The 18313-nt window shown below is 34.7% G+C and overlaps 1 protein-coding gene across 7 annotated transcripts in view; it reads right to left on the bottom strand.

Annotated features, from left to right (window-relative positions):
- NOL4 (nucleolar protein 4) overlaps positions 1 to 18313 on the bottom strand; it is a 405759-nt gene that overhangs the window by 171992 nt on the left and 215454 nt on the right. For all 7 annotated transcript variants that reach the window (XM_011974392.1, XM_011974396.1, XM_011974394.1 and 4 more), the window contains one exon: positions 14204 to 14487. In XM_011974392.1, the coding sequence (XP_011829782.1) occupies positions 14204 to 14487 (284 nt within the window). The remainder of the gene's footprint in view (positions 1 to 14203; positions 14488 to 18313) is intronic.

Consider the following 18313-nt stretch of genomic DNA (forward strand, 5'->3'; position numbering starts at 1 on the left):
AAACTAATATAAATGCAATGAATCCTTTTACTACATGTTTTTTTTCTTTTTCTGAAGAAAACATATATTGATTCATGCCTCCGTGCTTTGAGATTTGTCCTCCAGGGACATGCAATTCAATGGCCCATTTTGCTTTTCCATCTACTCTATCTTTCTCTGCATCCTTTAAAATGATCCTTGCCATCTTTTCATGTACTTTGGGACTGGATATGCTGGATTCTTCCTGTTTTCTGGCTCTCTGCTTCATCTTGATCCTTCATCACTGTTTTCTCTTCTTTCACACATAACTGAAAGGCTCAGATCTTCTGACTGGCAACTTCCCTTATGGCATCCTGGTGACACTCTTCAGGTGGCCTCCATTTCTTTCTTTTCCAGGCCTCATCCTCACTGTTGAGCTCACATTGCCAGCTATCAGCCAAAATTAATGATCTTCTAGCACTTGAAACTCCGTAAGCTCGAAACTGGCAATGCTCCTGCCCTGACAATGGCTCTTACGCCTGTCCCCTGGAGGATGATCTCCACCTTCTGTCTCTCGCATCCTCAAACCATTCAATGTAGTGCTGAGATGGCCTCCTGGCCAAGGCTGACACTCATTGCATCACTGTAATGCTTACATACTTTGATGATTCCCCATATTCAGGGATAAAAACCAAATAGCCTGCCAGGCCTAACCCTCTGGAAAGTGTCTCTCCTGACTTGCCTTCATGCAGCCCTCAGTCCTTCTGAACCCCATGGTTATTTTCTCCCAGATAACCTTGCTGCCTTCCTGCTTCTATGACTATTCTCTTCTTTCTTTTTACTTCCTCAAATTTCTCTCATGAAAGCGATGCTTATAATTTGGGCCCATACAACATGCCTTCTTCCTTGAAGTCTTCACTTTCCTACTTTGTGTTTTCACAGAATATTTTTTGCACATAAAAACTGACTTTTTTAAAACTTTTTTTAAATTTTAGTTAATTCAATAACTGGTATTGCTCTTTCGGAAACAATTGTATAGCTCTCAGTCTTTAGTAGGGCACCATACTTATATAGAAACTGATGACTATTTGGTAACTTGTACAATCCTGACCCAAAGATTGTTCCAAATAATACTAAATGTATTAAATTATTTCAGCATTCTAAGACATCTCTAAAGAGAAAATGTAATGGTTAATTTTATGTGTCAACTTGATTAGGCTAAGGGATGCCAGATAGCTGGTAAAACATTATTTCCGAGAGCGTCTGCAAGGGTGTTTCTGGAAGAGATCAGTATTTCAATTGGTAAACAGAGTAAAACAGCTCACCCTCACCAGCGTGGCTGGGGCATGAACCAATTTGCTGAGTACCCAGTCTACTAGCAGCAGACACCAACACTGAGCCCTAGATATGGCATCATCCCCTGGGGTAACCAGCCAGCTATCTGGTGACAGACTGATTCAATTAGACCTCTTCCATCATGGAAGGAACAATGTTTTGTCTTTACTGGAACAGAGACTTACTCTAGATATGAATTTTCCCTTCTTGCACACAACACTTCTGCCAAGCTATCATCCATGAACTTACAGAATGCATTATCTACCTAGGATTTCATATAGCAATGCTTCTAATCAAGGGACTCACTGTACAGTAAAATAATTGTGGCAATAGGCCTATCCTGATAGAATTCATTGGTCTTACTATGTTCCCTACCATCCTGAAACAGTTCATTAATAGAATGGTGGAATGGTCTTTGGAAGACTCAGTTACAGTGCCAGCTAGGTGTGAATAATACCTTGAAGGGCTGGGGCAAGGCTCTTCAGAGGCTACATATGCTTCAAATCAGCGATTAATGTATGATGCTGTGTCTTTGATAGCCAGGATTCATGAGTCCAGGAATCAAGGAGTAAAAATGGAGTGGCATCACTTATTATTACCACCAATGACAGACTAGAAAAAGTTTTGCTTCCTGTTGCCATAACTTTATGCTCTCCTGGTCTACAGGTCTTAGTTCCAGGGAGATAAATGCTTCCACCAGGAGACACAACAATGATTCCATTAAGCTGGAAGTCAAAACTACCACCCAGCCACTTTGAGCCTCTCATGCCTCTGAATCAATAGGATAAGAAGGGAATTGCTATGCTGGCTGGGGTAATTGGTCCAGGCTACCATGAAGACATTTGAGTACTACTTCACAGTGGGAATGAGGAGATCCATTAGGGCATTACTTAGTGTTACCAGGTCCTGTGATATAAGGTCAATTAAAAATTACAATAACCCAATCCAAAAAAGCCTACTAATAACCCATACTCTTTGAGAAAAAAGACTGGGTTTAATCTAAAATTAAGAACCATGACTAGCTGAGGAGCTTGCTGAAGGAAAATGGAATACAGAATGGGTAATAGAAGAAGGTATAAATACCAGCCATCAATACAAGACTACATACTGGCTATAAGAAAATAATTGTCAGGAGAGTTTCCCCCCTAATTTGTTACGAAACATTTTTATGTGTATATATTCATATATTAAGCACATATCTTTGTTTTCTTTCCTGTCTTATTCCCTTCATAAATAACTATGTATTGACTTTATATTAGGGTATTTAAGTATTGTTAATTTTATATCATAGTATTTAAACTACTGCATATCAGAAGAATGAACATCCCACATGGATTTTACCTCTTCTTGTGGGTAAGGCATTAGTTTGTTTTCTGTTATATGTAATATAGTTGTATCATGTCAGGCAGAATTATCTCCTTGTTATTTTCTTTATTTGGAGATTAAGTATGGTTTAAGAAGATGCACATGGGTGCCGAGTTACTAAGCAGGGGACTTGTGATGGTTAATTTTCTGTGTCAACTAGACTGCACTATGGGGTGTTGAGATAGCTGGTAAACATTATTTCTGGGTATGTCTGTGAAGATGTTTCTGGAAGAGATTAGCATTTGAATTGGTAAACTGGGCAAAGAAGAATGTCACCTTCACCAATGTGAGTGGGCATCATCCAATCTGTTGAGGGCCCAAATAGAACAAAGAGGTGGAGAAACGACAAGTACACTCCATTTTTGAGCTGCAACATTCATCTTCTCTTGCCCTCAGACACTAGCACTCTTGGGTTTGGGATCTTCTAGCTCAGATTTGGACATACACCATTGGCTCCCATGGTTATCAGACCTTCAGGCTTACACTGGACCTCTACCAGGGCTTTCCTGGGCCCCAGCTGGCTGACAGCAGATCATCAAATTTCTTAGCCTCCACAGCTGTGTGAGCCAATCCTTCAAAATATATAACTTTCTTTATATCTATCTATCTATCTATCTATCTATCTATCCATCCATCCATCCTATTGGTTCTATTTGTCTGGAGAATCCTGAATAATACAGAAGACTAACACCAGTGATAATATCTTAGTTAATGAAAAATGTAAAAACAAACATTACAGGTTAATTTTGACTTTAAAATATTTGTTTCATACACGAAAATGTAATTGATAAAAAATACTTAATTATTTCACATGAAGTTTGCACATTGTGATTTGAGAATCGCAGTGCAAAGCTCATAAGGCCTCAAATATCTCCTTTATCAGCCCACTATGATGCAATCCTCCTTAATCACCATAATGGAAATTTATTTCATTTGATTCACTGTTTTTGGTGAAATATTCAAAAGGGAAAATATGCATGAGAGAGGTAAGATTGCTTACACATTGCCTGAAAGAGAAAAGACTCATATTCCAAATTAAGGCTAAAGTCAGCTGCATAGCTGGGAGTTCAGGGAAGCCAAATGGCAATGAGAAGAAATTACCAGAATGAAAAAGTGTATGGGATAAGATCAATACAACATATTCCCATGTCACTGCATTTTGTTTAACAAACATTTGACAGGGAACAAGCTTCACGCATGCAAATCACTTTAGTGTGTGACCTTACAACCCAAAACCCTGCCATCTTGCACTCATGGATCTTCCCCTCTAGAAGTTCAGAAAATATATATATATATATATTTTTTCTAGTTGAGGTAGTGATCAGGAGAGGAGGTATGAAGAAAGTAACAATTTAATTGGATAGATTCCAATGGGGTCAGGAAAGATATTAACGAGCAGAGATAAGACATCCTGGAATCTATTTTATGAGTGCATGTTACTCACAGAAATAGGATCAAGAAAGCCTATAAAATGCCTCTGGGAATGTGTATATTCCAGATTTCTGGATAATAAGTGTAACTAAAAGGAAATAAGGGACAAAAGAAGAAAAGAAAACTAGTTTTTACTAGCTTAAATAAATCATTGTGCTTCTTCAAGTTGCCAATCTCAGTGAGAATTTTTTAGGCTATTAAAAACAGGTATTAAACTTCCAAATGAATATTAACGAATGGAAGACATTTTTGCAAGGTTCAGCTAGACCTTAAATTCTGGAGCCAATAACAACCACTGCAACAACTTCATTTATTGTAAAAAATGCACACCATCTTATTTAATCTTGATAATTGCCTACAGGTTAAGATTATCACCATTTTATCGATGAACTGTCCAGGCTCAAAAGATAGAGACTTGTTCAAAGTCACAGAGCTGATAAGTGTGCTTCCTGATCAGGAAATAATTATGAACCACAAACTAGTAGCTGGGGGGTCTCAGAATCAGATCAAGTTTGCAGCTGCTCATTTCTCAGGGACTACACCATGATCGCTTAACATTGCAGTGGTTAAAAGGTGGGTTAAATTATTTGGAATTTAAATCCAAATTTTAGAAATTCTTAGTATAATCATATATACAACTTCTTTGAATCTTGTTTTTCAATCTGTAAAAATGAGAACACTAACAGAGCCTAATTCCATTGGATCACAGTGAGAATGACATAAGTTAGTTATTAGAATAATCCTGGCACATAGTATGCAAGTACTCAATATATACTATCTTTCACTTTTCCTTGGGACCGAGTTTACGACTTGGCTATTTTTTTTTAACCTTGTCATCTGGATTATCCTCTTGACCCCAGCTAACCCTAAGTTCGCCATTTGAAAAGTATTAAAAAGCACACCATATTTTTGTACCCATTAACCATCTACACTTCCCCCCTCTCCCCATTACTCTTCTCACCCTCTGGTAACCATCATTCTATATTCTATCTCCATGATTTCAAACGTTTTCATTTTTGGCTTCTACATATGAGTGAAAACATGCAAAATTTGTCTTTATGTGCTTGGCTTATTTCACTTAACACAGTGTCCTTCAGTTCCATCCATGTTGTTACAGATGACAGGATTTCATTATTTTCATGGCTGAATAATATTCCATTGTGTATACATAATACATTTTTAATCCACTGATAGACACTTAGGTTGATTCCAGATCTTAGCAATTGTGAACAGTGCTGCAATAAATATGGGTGTACAGATAGCTCTTTGATATACCAATTTCCTTTAGAAATATACCTATAACATACAATTTATAAAAATACAATTTATAACTAACCAGATTATTTATAAATGCATGGCAGTGGGGTTGCTGAATTATAGGCTAGCTCTATTTTTAGTTTTTTTGAGCAACCTCCATATTGTTCTCCATAGTGGTTGTATTAATTTACTTTACCACCAATAGTATATGAGGGTTCTCTTTTCTCCATATCCTTGCCAGTATTCATTATTGCCTGTCTGTTGGAGAAAAGCCATTTTAACTGGGGTGAGATCACATCTCGTAGTAGATTTGATTTGCATTTCTTTGATGATAAATGAGGTTGAGCTTTTTTTCATATACCTGTTAGCCATTTATACCTCTTCATTTGGGAGATGTCTATTCAGACCTTTTGCCTATTGTTTAAATTGTATTATTATATTTTTTCTATCAAATCGCTTGAATTTCTTGTATATTTTGGTTATTAATCCCTTGTCAGATGGGTAGTTTGCAAAAAATATAGTTAGAAGAATGAACAAGATTAAGATCTAGTACCTTATAGCACAACAGGGTGGCTACAGTCAACAATACTTTATTATATATTTTAAAATAACTCAAATAGTGAAATTGGAATATTACTAACACAAATAAATAAATGTTTGAGGTGATGGATACTCCAATTATACTGATGTGCTTATTACACATCATATGCATGTATGAGACCATCACATATACCTCATGAATATGTATGCCTATTATGTACCCATAATTAACATTTTTTAATAAAAAATAAAATACATACTAATAAGAAGGCTACAGATAATTATTTTATGGTGCATAATGTAAGGCTCATCTAATAATGAAAATGTAAACTAGCATATTGAAACAAATTAGAATATGTAACTCTATGAGTCTAGTATTAATTTTTCTTCTTTTATTCTTTCTCCAAATTTGGGTCAATATTGAATATTTTAAGGAGTCCTGGTAATAGCAATTATCTTGAGACATATATAAATCACTTCTGAGTATTTAAAATACAGTTCTTTGTCTTAGAGATTCTCCACTATTCTCAAGACATCTACAGACTGGAATGATATTTTAAGCATTTGACCTTATTCTTAACACTAGAACTCAAGAGGAAAAAGATAAGCACACACACACATAAGCAAAGAAACAAAAAACAAAAAACAGAAAACCCACAAACAAATAAACAAAAATTAAACACAAAAATATACAAAATAGACAATTTCTTTTTGAGGTATTGATGGACCATCAAATAAAGATAAGGATAATGACGGGTCAATTTTGTTTTGTATTTTGGTCAAAAATACAATTTATAACTAACCAGATTATTTATGAATACATGGCATCAGTGGCTGGAGGGCTAGTTACGACTTTGTACTGACCCATATGAACTATTATATGCCTAAAAGAAATTCAAAATGCACATTTCACTGAACGTGCAGAATTAAAATCAACTTCACCTTGCACATTTCAAGGCATAAATTATAGAAGCCCCTCACCTTCTTCATTTTCCTGAGATATAAAATGTGAAATGAACCAACACGGACTGGAACATGCATAGTAGGCAGAGGCACTTGTAATTAATGGCCCTGTTCTTCATCTTCCTGTAATAACATGTAGAGAATATGAGCATATGCAATGGCAAACATGGTAGCATAATGACTCAAAAGGACACTGATTTGGGTGTTAGGTCATTTGGGTGGGTCTCAATTTCTTCATCTGTAAAATGAAGTGGTTCTTGATTTTAAAATTGTATTATTCTATAATATGTAGTTGATTTTACAATCCCTAGTAATGTGGGTATTTATTCATAAAAACCTTGTAGACATTTAAATTTAGATTGCAATATGGCATATACTACAAAGCTATTAACCTTATTATATCCTTCTTGTGCATCATTTTATTTTCTAAAAACTACTAAGAACATAAGAAAAAAAATGTATCCAGTAATGAGCAGAACTGAAGAATATGTGATCTTTAAGTATGGAATACACTATTTATATGCATGTTTATATGCAAAATACATAGGTTTATATATGTATATAATATGAAGATGCTATTTTAAATTGTTATTTAATAAAATACAGGCTCAAAATTTACCCTAGAGCTGTTAAAAGAACCACTTTCATTCAATTACACATTCATTTACATTTATGAACCAAAGCAATAAATGGATACTTTGAAGACATACTTAGTTTTATGATAGAGGCATCTGTTACATTCTTTTCATGGTATAAAGTAACTCAAATATCAAAAGCAAAATATTTGAAATAAGAAAATAAGAAATGTTACTGCAAGCATTTGCTATTTATCAAAAAGCTATCCACTGATTGTATTAGATACTATTCCTTTCTGTACAGCTTGCCTGTCATAGTCACCATGTGATGCACAGAGATGACTGGTCTCACACAGCATCAGCAGGTGTGGGTGTAGTGAAAATTACATGGGCTGCAGAGGCAGGTAACCTGGGTTAAATACCAGGTTTTATCACTTACCTGATTGTATTAATTATGTCACTGGAATTACTTACATGGCACTAGATTTTATTTCCTTTTGTTTAAATAAAGCTAATAACTGTATTTGCTCTTCTTACATTGGGTTGCTTTGAGTTATGAATAAGAAAGCATTATACAATATTCATAATTACTACAGTTGATACAGTATCCCAATATCAAAACTGATACATCCTTTATCCTGTGGCTAAAGTTTCTTTTATACTCTCCACCACCTATCTAATCAAACACCCAATTCTGTTCATTTAACTTTCTATATATTTCTTAAATTTATGCCCTCCTCTCCATTCCAACTACCACCTTACTAAGGCAAGTCTTATTCTCTGTTAGCAGACTTCTCCCTTCTTATGCCATCTAAAGCCATCTTGTAAAACAGATGCCAGAATTTTTCTACCCCAAAAAACAATCGAACACACTATTTTCCTATCCTATACCCTTAAGTGATTCCTTGTCAACTAAAGAGTAAAATCCAAGCTTCAAAAGGGTATTCAAAATCTTCCCTAGTCTGGCACTCTAGTCTCCAGACTTAACTCATCACTTCCATCCTCAGCATTTCTAGTCCTTACCTTAATGCTCTGTTCATCAATGTTCGTCTGTTTGGAATTCCCTATTGCTAAGTGGCCATCTCCTATTTAACCAATAAGAATTAACTCAGGAACTTTCCAAGGCATAGTTAGTAAGCCTAGAGGAGACTCTTACACACAAATCAATTTCCGTATTATAATACACTCATTTATATGTCTGCTTTTTCTGGCCAAAATGTGAATTCTTAATGATAGAGACTTTTTTTTTTCTTTTGTCCTTCTAGCACTCAGGAGAATGTCTCACACATATTAAGCACATTTCCTATTGTTGTTTCTACCCTGAATAAGAATACACACTGTTGTTTCTACCCTAAACAATACCTGGGCCAAATAAATGTATAACACCTAAAAGCCAGACATTAAAAATCATTAAATTGAAACAATAATGAGAAGGAATATCCATATAACAAAGACAAAGATATTACAGAAGTCAATTCATCACTCTTAGTTTGTAAAAGACAATTTCATTACGCTTGATTTTTTTAAAGAGATATTTTGAAGCATGTGTTGCTTCCATTAATCATATTTAAATGAAATTAAATATTGCAAATATTAATGTTAGTTACGCAACATTATAAACTAACTGAATGGTAGTATCAATTTTGGTAAAAAATTAAAGATTAATTGAAAAAAGTTACATGAAACACACTGGACAAAATAAAATATTACTAAATAAAGTGAAGATTTAGGGGTCTTGGGAACCGAGCTAAAATCCAAATATGCAGTAACCACAGCTGCACATAAACTGTTCAACAATAATCACTTGCCTACTGCAGTCCTTATTGGAAACATTCTTTGGGGAAATTGCTTCAGAATATTTAACCATATAAAGTAAAATGCAGCTGGGTTATAAACACTAAAAGATAAATAGAAAACAAAAAATTAAAAAGCCAATAATACAGTTTTTTAAAGTATTCACTGCCATTAGGATTCCAGTTGTCTTTCTATTCTCATTGATTAATAATTTAAAACATCTATACCTAGACTGGTGTTTGGCCTTTCATTTTCTATATAGCTAATCCCTTAACACTTCCTCATGGGTCTCATTTTCCAAGCTCTTTATCATCATTTCAACTCTCTTTGGAGCTCTAATGTTATTAGTTGTCCTTTTAAAATGCGGCCAACAGCAAGTAGAAAATAAATATCACCTAACTTCATTCAGTGCAATATATTTAGTCCTTAGATTAGTTAATGTGATTCCCTGCTAGTCTAGTGAGTGAATTTGCATAATAATAAGTAATCAGTAAATGACATAGTCCAACTCAACTATTCGTTTTAAGCACTTGTATTCACTGTTCAATTTTTCAACGCTTTATAATCATTTTTGTTTGATTTTATTCACAGTAAAATTGTGAAACAGGTCAACATTAAACTCACTGGAATCTAAGCTTTTCACATATTCTATATAATTAAGCTTTTATAGCCCTCAAAGGAAGAAGAAATGTATAGTAGTGTCACTTCAAAAGGTCACACAGAAATGATGGAATGATCCTGAGGACTACAAAAGATCGCACAGATTGAACAGAACTTTATTATGAAGTTCACTTCATAGCCTTGGGGTAAAGCAAGTATTGATCCAGATGCAGGAACCCTAGAGCACTCTACATTTGGATTAAGATTGCAGGAAGAATCTCTAAAGAGAAATTCCAGACACACTCTCCTTCGCAATTCAAATGATTCCACTTTCCTATCTCAGCCTCTATAACTGTCTTCAATCAAATTGCCCACTAATTATGTTAGTGTTTCTTCTGCCATGTGTTTTGAATCCACCTCTGAGCACTAACTCTCCTAAGCAATGTTCAGGTTCAGGCCTATGTCACTTCATCTAAGGATTGCTTAGTTTAATAATTTATATCAATGTTGAAACGCTCCATATTTTGCCTTCTAAAACATCCTCTTCTTATCCAGTTGCTTTCATTTTCTCCTTGAGTATTTGTTTCTCTACAAATTCCTTTTATATCACTTGTTCCTAATGGGTTGATATTCTGCAAGATGACATTATTTCGACTCTCTCCTCATTCTATGCTCTCCCAAGGTGATCTTATCAACCACCACAGCTTCAAGCACCACTTTTGTTCTGAAATCTTTAACACGTCTCTCTCTCCATCCTGTACCTTTCTTCAAAGCTGACACATGTCCCCCGAATGCCTATTAAATATGTCCAATGGACACTGCATGTGCGTCGTACACTTTACATGTGGAAACCTGCTTCTTCAAATGTTTCTCATTCTGGATCTTAGTAAATGGATTCATCATCCACTTAGGCAAGAAAGCCAAAAATCTTGGAGTCATTCTAGAATGTTCCTCTATACTTTGCTTTCCACATTCAATAAACCTTTGTATATTTCCTCAAAGTATTGAGAAACATCTATGGACAAGATAGTAAGCCAGGTGTGAGGCATACTGCAGCGGACAAGGTAAACATCATTTTTATATTCACAGAATGTTCACGCTAATGGGATATAGAAAGGTAAATATGATACTCATATTGCAGGCTATGTGAATGGCACGCCCAGGAGTTTGGCAATATATGAATACAACCTATGGAGGTTAGATAGTTAGTCCTGCAAATACAATGTCAAAAGAACAAAAATAACATGTTCAGTAATTTTTTGTACTACATATCTGCTTTTCCTTCTCATTGTCAGTTATTTGATTCCAACTGTCAGTATTTTCCTCTTGGATTGCCACAATAGCTCTCTAACCAGCATTCTCTCATTACTTTTTTCTATTCCCTATCCTATTCATTCACCAAAACATTGCCAGAATATTTTTTATAAAATGTCAAGCTGACCATGAGCTTTCTAAAATTCTAAGCTGACCACTAAGCTCTTTCTATTAGACAATCCAAAGTCCTTAAAATGGCCTACATTTATTGGTGGAGCCGCTTGATACTTCATCACTTCACACATGTTCTCTGCTGCAGCCATGCTAAGCTCCTTGCGAATACCCATGCCAGGTATGCTCGCTCACAGCTCTGTCCGTTAAAACATGCTTACCCCTCTCCCATACATAATCAGAATAACTCCTACTTGCCATTCCACACTCACCTCTGACATCAATCTCTCTTTAGAGTTTTCCTTAAGAATCATTATAGTCTCTTGGCACCCTTCCTCTGTTCTTTCATTTCATCCTCCTGACCATAAGTCCCTCATCACTTACAGAATGAGACTGTAACCACAAGTTTGCCCCCCGCTAGACTATGAGCTTTTAAACAGCAGGAATCTTGCTCTTCTCGTTTACATATTTTTGCTTCCTACAACAGTGACTTGCGTGTAGGAATCCTTTAGTAAATATTTAGAGAACAAATTAATTGGTGGCAACTAGTTTATCCTGCATAAGGATGTCATGTTCTTCCTCAATGCCACGAGGAAGTGATAAAATCATACTGAGGTCAGAATGGACAATGATTCCCTAGCCTGAGAATAAGTCATCTTCCCTATCTGCATTCCAGGCCCTTCACAGTGTCTAGCAAGAGACCCTTTCTGAAAGAAATAAAATGGTAATCTTGTATTTCCTTCAAAGTTCAAGGCTCAGTTCCTCTAGGAGGTCTATTTTGACTATTACTTGAAATAGCATTTTCTTACTTAAACTCTTACTGTTTGAATATGAGGATAAGTATTGCCTGTGCTTGTTCTAAGAAACTTTTCTATGTATATGTATATGTATCCTTTCTCAAAATTATGTATCAAGAGCCTTGTGAATAAAGACTTTTATTTCTGTGAGTTGTCTCTGCTACCTACTCCATTGCTGCAAGTATGCCAAGTATTTTTAATTGCATAAATTTAAGATGTACAACACGATGTTTTGATATACCTGTCCATAGTTAAATGATTACTCCAGGTAAGCAACTTAACACAGCCATCACTTCCATGTGGTAAGAACATCTAAAATGTACTTTCAGCAAATTTTCAATAGATGATACGATATTATTAACTCTAGTTCTCCTGCTGTTTATTATATCTCTAGATGTATTTGTCCTTCATAGGTGATAAGTATTTACTAGGTTATTTTTGAAGAAAATAATAAAAACAATCTCTCTTGATTCTTTTCCCAATGTGCTCCGAATCAAAACTTCCCTCACAAATTTAACTATTTTCTATCTTCATCTTATTTGATTTCTCGACATTGCCCATGAGAGCTGCCTACACTCTCCTTGAAAGGTGGACTTTGCTTAGCTTTCATACATTACACCTTTCTGATTTTTCTTCTGCATCTTTGGCTATTCCTCAGTTGGCTGTGGGAAGTATTCTTCATTTACTAAACCATAAAATATTAAGTGCATCAGGGGTATCTTCTTCTCCTCTAGGCTTGTTTATCATCTTAACCCTCACGAGCAGCCCAAACCATCTGTGCTTCTCAACTCCACTGTAATAGAGGCAGAAAGGTCACTTCATTCTGTTTAATATGTGCAATAATATGTTTTAATAAGCATCGTTCTCAGAGTAATACTGAATAAGGGAATAAGAAAAAGAAGAGCAAACCATCCAATAATTTTAGAAAAAAATTTAATAGACACAGCATAGAAAGGACATTTCACGATTATTTAAACTTCATAAAGACAGGTTTATGTGGAGGGCAGGGAAACTTAGGAGTTATTTTGTTCTGTAAAATGTAACACAGTGCACAGTGAATCAGATCATGTTAGCAAATACAAAATCATTTGCGTGTATGTAATTTGGCTTTAAACCACTGAGGAAGATATTTGAACATTTGCCACAGAAAAAGTTGTAGCAGCCTCCCTCAGGCAGGAGTGCTTAAGTGTCTGCTAATGTCTAGTGACTTGCTTAAAAGAGGATAAAACAACACACCCCCAGGCAAGCAAGAAGATTTAAATAGAACCAATTTAGGAAGCATAGTGCCTTAGCAAATTCAGAAATTAATCCAGATTAAGACATTTTGCTTTAAGGATCTATGTCAAAAAACAAGTTCTACAACTCTGACTTAGAGGTAAGGGCTGGGGAAGGCACTCAAAAGGTATTTTCCATAAAAACCCTCATGTGTTCCAAAGTACACCTTCAAAAATCATAGAGCAAAGTCACCAGCATGTGTTATCTCAAACTAGCAGAAGTTTAAGCTTAATTAAAAAAAAAGTCAGCTGGGAATGGGAGAGGATTGTAATTTATTCTAATATTAATATAAAGAATCTAAACATTTAGGTATGTCTGAAATATGTTTTTGTCTTTTGTATGATATAACTTATGATAAATCATTTCTTAAAATAATTATTTAACCCACAAACTTCATCCAGAAGTCTCACACTTAACAGTTTTTTAGTGTCCACAAAGAAAATTACCAATCAAAGTCCCCAGGTCTCTAAAGCAAACTGAAGAATTTAATTGAAACTTTATGTACACCTATCCATCTAGGAGAAACTAGATAGTGATCCTTTTATAGTAAAAAATTGTGTACTGAGACTGAAACTGTCACATCTGAGCTGAACAAATTCCCAGAGAGATTCATACAAATAGATTATATATATGAGAAACATTAACTCAAGTGATTCTCCATATCAAAAAACACCCACAGCTTTGAGACACGATTCATTTTGCTCACTATTATTCCTGAAATCATACGTTATAAACACACAATATGCTTGGTCATAAGTTTCTTGGTATCCTCTTATTGGATTTGTTTATAATATTTTTATTAATAATGTTTATCTCCTATATGCATAGGTATTTTCTGTGACCTTCATGACCGACTCAAAAATTCTGGAAATTGTAATGTGACCATACCTTGCTTCCATTTTCTCTCGCCTCTCGTTCCATCTTGAGGTCAGAAATTAGAAGATTCTTATATTTGTTTTTCCCATTACTGTTGTGATCATCTATTCTGTATTCCGAAGTTAGCTGCGCAGAGAGGGGACTGTCACTCAGGTTCAGTGGCTGTTCATCTTGCTCCAGCCCAGTTTTGCCATCACTGTTGGAGTCTCCCATCTCCCTGCTGTGTGTTCCCCCTGAAGCAATTGAACTCTGCCCCAGAGTCTCATTGCCATTAAAGCTCTCTGCAGCAGAATCATCTGTTGGAAAGGAAAAGTTATATTTTGATTTTAATTAATATGCTATTCAGATTCTACTTCAACTAGCATTTATTGAGCTCCCATTATGTGAATGGCATTTTACATGTAATTCATCCTCAGCAATAAGCTTGTAAACAGTTATTGTTATTTTTAATCTAGAAGGCACATGATAAGGTTTGAATGTTTTGTCCTCTCTAAATCTCACATTAAAATGTGACCTCCAGTGTCCATAGTGGGGTCTAGCGGCAGGTGTTTGGGTCATGAGGGTGAATTTTTCATGAATGGCTTTGTGCCATTACCATGGTCATGAGTGAGTTCTTGCTCTGGGAGTTCATAGGAAAGATAGTTGTTTAAAAGAGCTAGCACCTCTTCTCTCTCTCTCTTGCTCCCTCTGTAACCATGAGACAAACTGGCTCCCCTTCATCTTCCTCCATGATTGTAAGCTTCCAGAAGCCATCACCAGAAGTAGATGCCGGCACTATGCTTCATGTACAGACTGCAGAGCTGTAAGCCAAATAATCCTTTTTTCTTTATAAATTACCCAGTCTCAGGTATTCCTTTCTAGCAATGCAAATGGGCTAACACAGCACATTTAGGCACAAGAAGTGAAATAAAATAATAAGAAGAAAACAGAATTGAGAGAACAATTTAATCTCAAATGCAATCTCAAAGGAAAAAAAAAAAAAAAAAACAAAGAGAATTAAATAACTACCAATTATTTTGCAAATAGCTTTTATTTTTCCAGAGAGAATATCTAGATTTGGTAAACATTCTCTGATAAAAAGCATCATTTATCCTACTCGTGAGAATGTGCATCAGTAAAAGCTGAATGAGTGTTTAATATGCATCTAAAGCATTAAAAGTGCTCATAAACTTTGTTCCGCTCATTACACTTCTGGGAGTTTAACACCTAAGAAGTTTAATCAGTGTGTGTATTTTTTTGTAGGTAAACATTCATACCAGTGTTGTTCATAATGGCAAAAAATTAGAAATGACCTAAATTAACACAAATAGATTATTTAAATAAATGTTGAAATTGTTAGAATACTATGTAATTATTAAATATTCTATTTTAAGATATGGGGATGTGAGTCATGAAGTACTAAATAGAAAAATCTAGCTACAAAAGAGTGTGATTGGTATGATCCCAATTTCGTAAAAAGAAAACACATAGACAAAGATTACATGAAATAACATTCTATTTTTCTTAATTAATTTTATCTTATATAACAATTTGCTACTGATTTTTAAAAATTATGACGGAAAAGGTATTAAAATATTTCCTTTAGTTAAAAGCTATTAGTGAAATCATATAAATATGGGTGAGCAAAAGAAATATTATTCAATACTTGTAATTTTAAATTTTCTGAATATTATCAAGTATGCTTTTTGGAGGGGTGTAATGAAATAGTTAATGCTTTCTGATCAATTACATTCATGGGAATTATATTAAATTCTGAAAGAGTAATATAACTCACAGGTTCACTCATTTATTCACTAACATTTGTTAAGTGCTTACTCTGACCAATATGGGGTTAAGTTTTTGGCCTGTAGAGACTCCGCCTTCAACAAGTTCACAGATAATTAAGAGAGACAGAAAAACAAACATGCTATTAAAATGCAGAGCAAGAAGGCTGTGGTCTAACACAACGGATAAAGACATCATAGAAGGCTTCCTAAAGAAGGGGATATGAGTTGAATTCCAAAAGGTGAGTGAGCCTTAACCAGGTGGAGAAGTTGGGGAAGAGCATTCTCTATAGAGGGATCAGCACATGCAAAGTCACAGAGGTCAGCATATGCAGGGCAAGTGAGAAGTAAGAGTAGTCTGGAGTGCAAGAAAAGAGAAAGAGAAAAGATAAACCTAGAAAGGAAAAAAGAGCATACCAAGAAAAGCATTTTGTTTATCAAAGAACTTGGATTTTATTCTGAGAGCAAATAACAGTTTTAATTTATTGTGAGAAGTGACATGGAAAAAGTTATATTTCAAGTAGACTATTCTGACTCTGATGAGGAGAATGGTATGAAGGGGCAAAATGGAAGTTGGGGAGACCAATTAAGAGATGTAGAAGTCATCTAAGTTGGCATCTTTAAAAGCTCAAACTTCTGAAGCAGTGGCGGTGCAGAAAAAGAGAGAACTAGAAAAATTGTGAGAACAGAACTGGTATGACTAGTAGTAATGGAGTAGGCAAGAGTCTAGGACGAAGCCACGTCTGTAGTAAAAAATTTAAAAAACAGGCTGGGCACGGTGGCTCATGCCTGTAATCCCAGCACTTTGGGAAGCCAAGGTGGAATCACCTGACGTCAGGAGTTCAAGACCAGACTGGCTAACATGGTGAAATCCCTGTCTCTACTAAAAAATTCACCGGGCATGGTGGCATGTGTCTGTAATCTCAGCTACTCGGGAGGCTGAGGCAGGAGAATTGCTTGAACCTGGGAGGCAGAGGTTGCAGTGAGCTGAGATCACGCCATTACCCTCCAGCCTGGGCAACAAGAGCGATACTGCGTCTCAAATAAAATAAAATAAAATAAAATAAAATAAAATAAAATAAAATAAACAAAGCCCATTAGGTTTAATTCATAATGAAATAATATTTTTTCATTACAAATTACGCCTGGACTGAATTATTATTTCACACCCAGCCTGAAATAATATTTTTAAACAGTTTTCTAAGACTATCCTGTGAAAAATGTTAAAATACGTTCAAATGGCAAAATTCTATTAAATTACTCTTTTTATGTACCCATCAAAGAAAGAATTGTTGTGGAAAGAAAAAATACATAGGAAAATTTGGGAAACTGGCCATAAATAATATGACATTTTTTATTACATGGTACTTTCCATAGGTATTAATCCAAGGATTCAAAATATTATTTTAACATGAAATGTCTAGGGTTTTTGAAATGCAGAATTAAGGGGATGACTTATATAAGTAATTCAGATAGATGTGTGCATGTTCTTTTTACGCCAATTCAAATTCTTATGCTAAATTATGAAGATAATTTTTGATTACTTTATTATTTCCCATGAAAGTCCAAAGAAGAGCACAATGAATATATTCAACTGCAATTTTTATTTCATGAAAAAAGTGATTTAACATTTGTATTCTAGAAACCTTTAAAAAATATAGTAACATTTAATGTATGAAAGCTTTGTCAATACGTCATTAGGTTAAATAACCCTAAGTATATATTACATTTAAAAATAAAATCTACATTAGCATAAGACAAATCCAATATCTATCTTGGTTAAAAATTAAACATCCTACATCTCTTTCTTCAATCTGAAATCATTATGTATATCTAATAAATGGTATATCATTCGTTTATTTTTCAGGTAAGGTAAACATTATTATTTGTCAGGAAAGGCTTTAATAAGTGCCATGTTTTTGTTTCAATAAAAAATATAAACAATAAGGTAGAAAATATTTTTAGATGGAGTAGTTCACTCCAGATGTTACCAAGGTAACTAAATTTAACAGCATTACATATTTCATTCCTGAGTAAATCAGTATGTTTTAAGAAAAACAAATACATGATTTACTCATTTGTATCAAATATACATACTCACATATTTTGTAATTTAAATGGTAAAAAACAATAATGTCTCATAACACTGTCCTATAAATCCAAATTTAAAACAAAGTTTTGATGTCTTTATTTTAAAAATACCATATAGAACAGTAAGCAGATATTAAACTGAGTATAAATTAAGAATTTTATATTGTTGAGTTTCATGTAATCATGTTAACGGTTTTTATTCTCTTTCCCTCTCTCCCTAAAAGATACTTTTTAAGAATTTAAAATCGCAGACCTCAGACTCCTGTAA

The sequence above is a fragment of the Mandrillus leucophaeus genome, unplaced genomic scaffold (genome assembly GCF_000951045.1).
Source record: "Mandrillus leucophaeus isolate KB7577 unplaced genomic scaffold, Mleu.le_1.0 Scaffold145, whole genome shotgun sequence".
Classification (NCBI taxonomy): Eukaryota; Metazoa; Chordata; class Mammalia; order Primates; family Cercopithecidae; genus Mandrillus; species Mandrillus leucophaeus.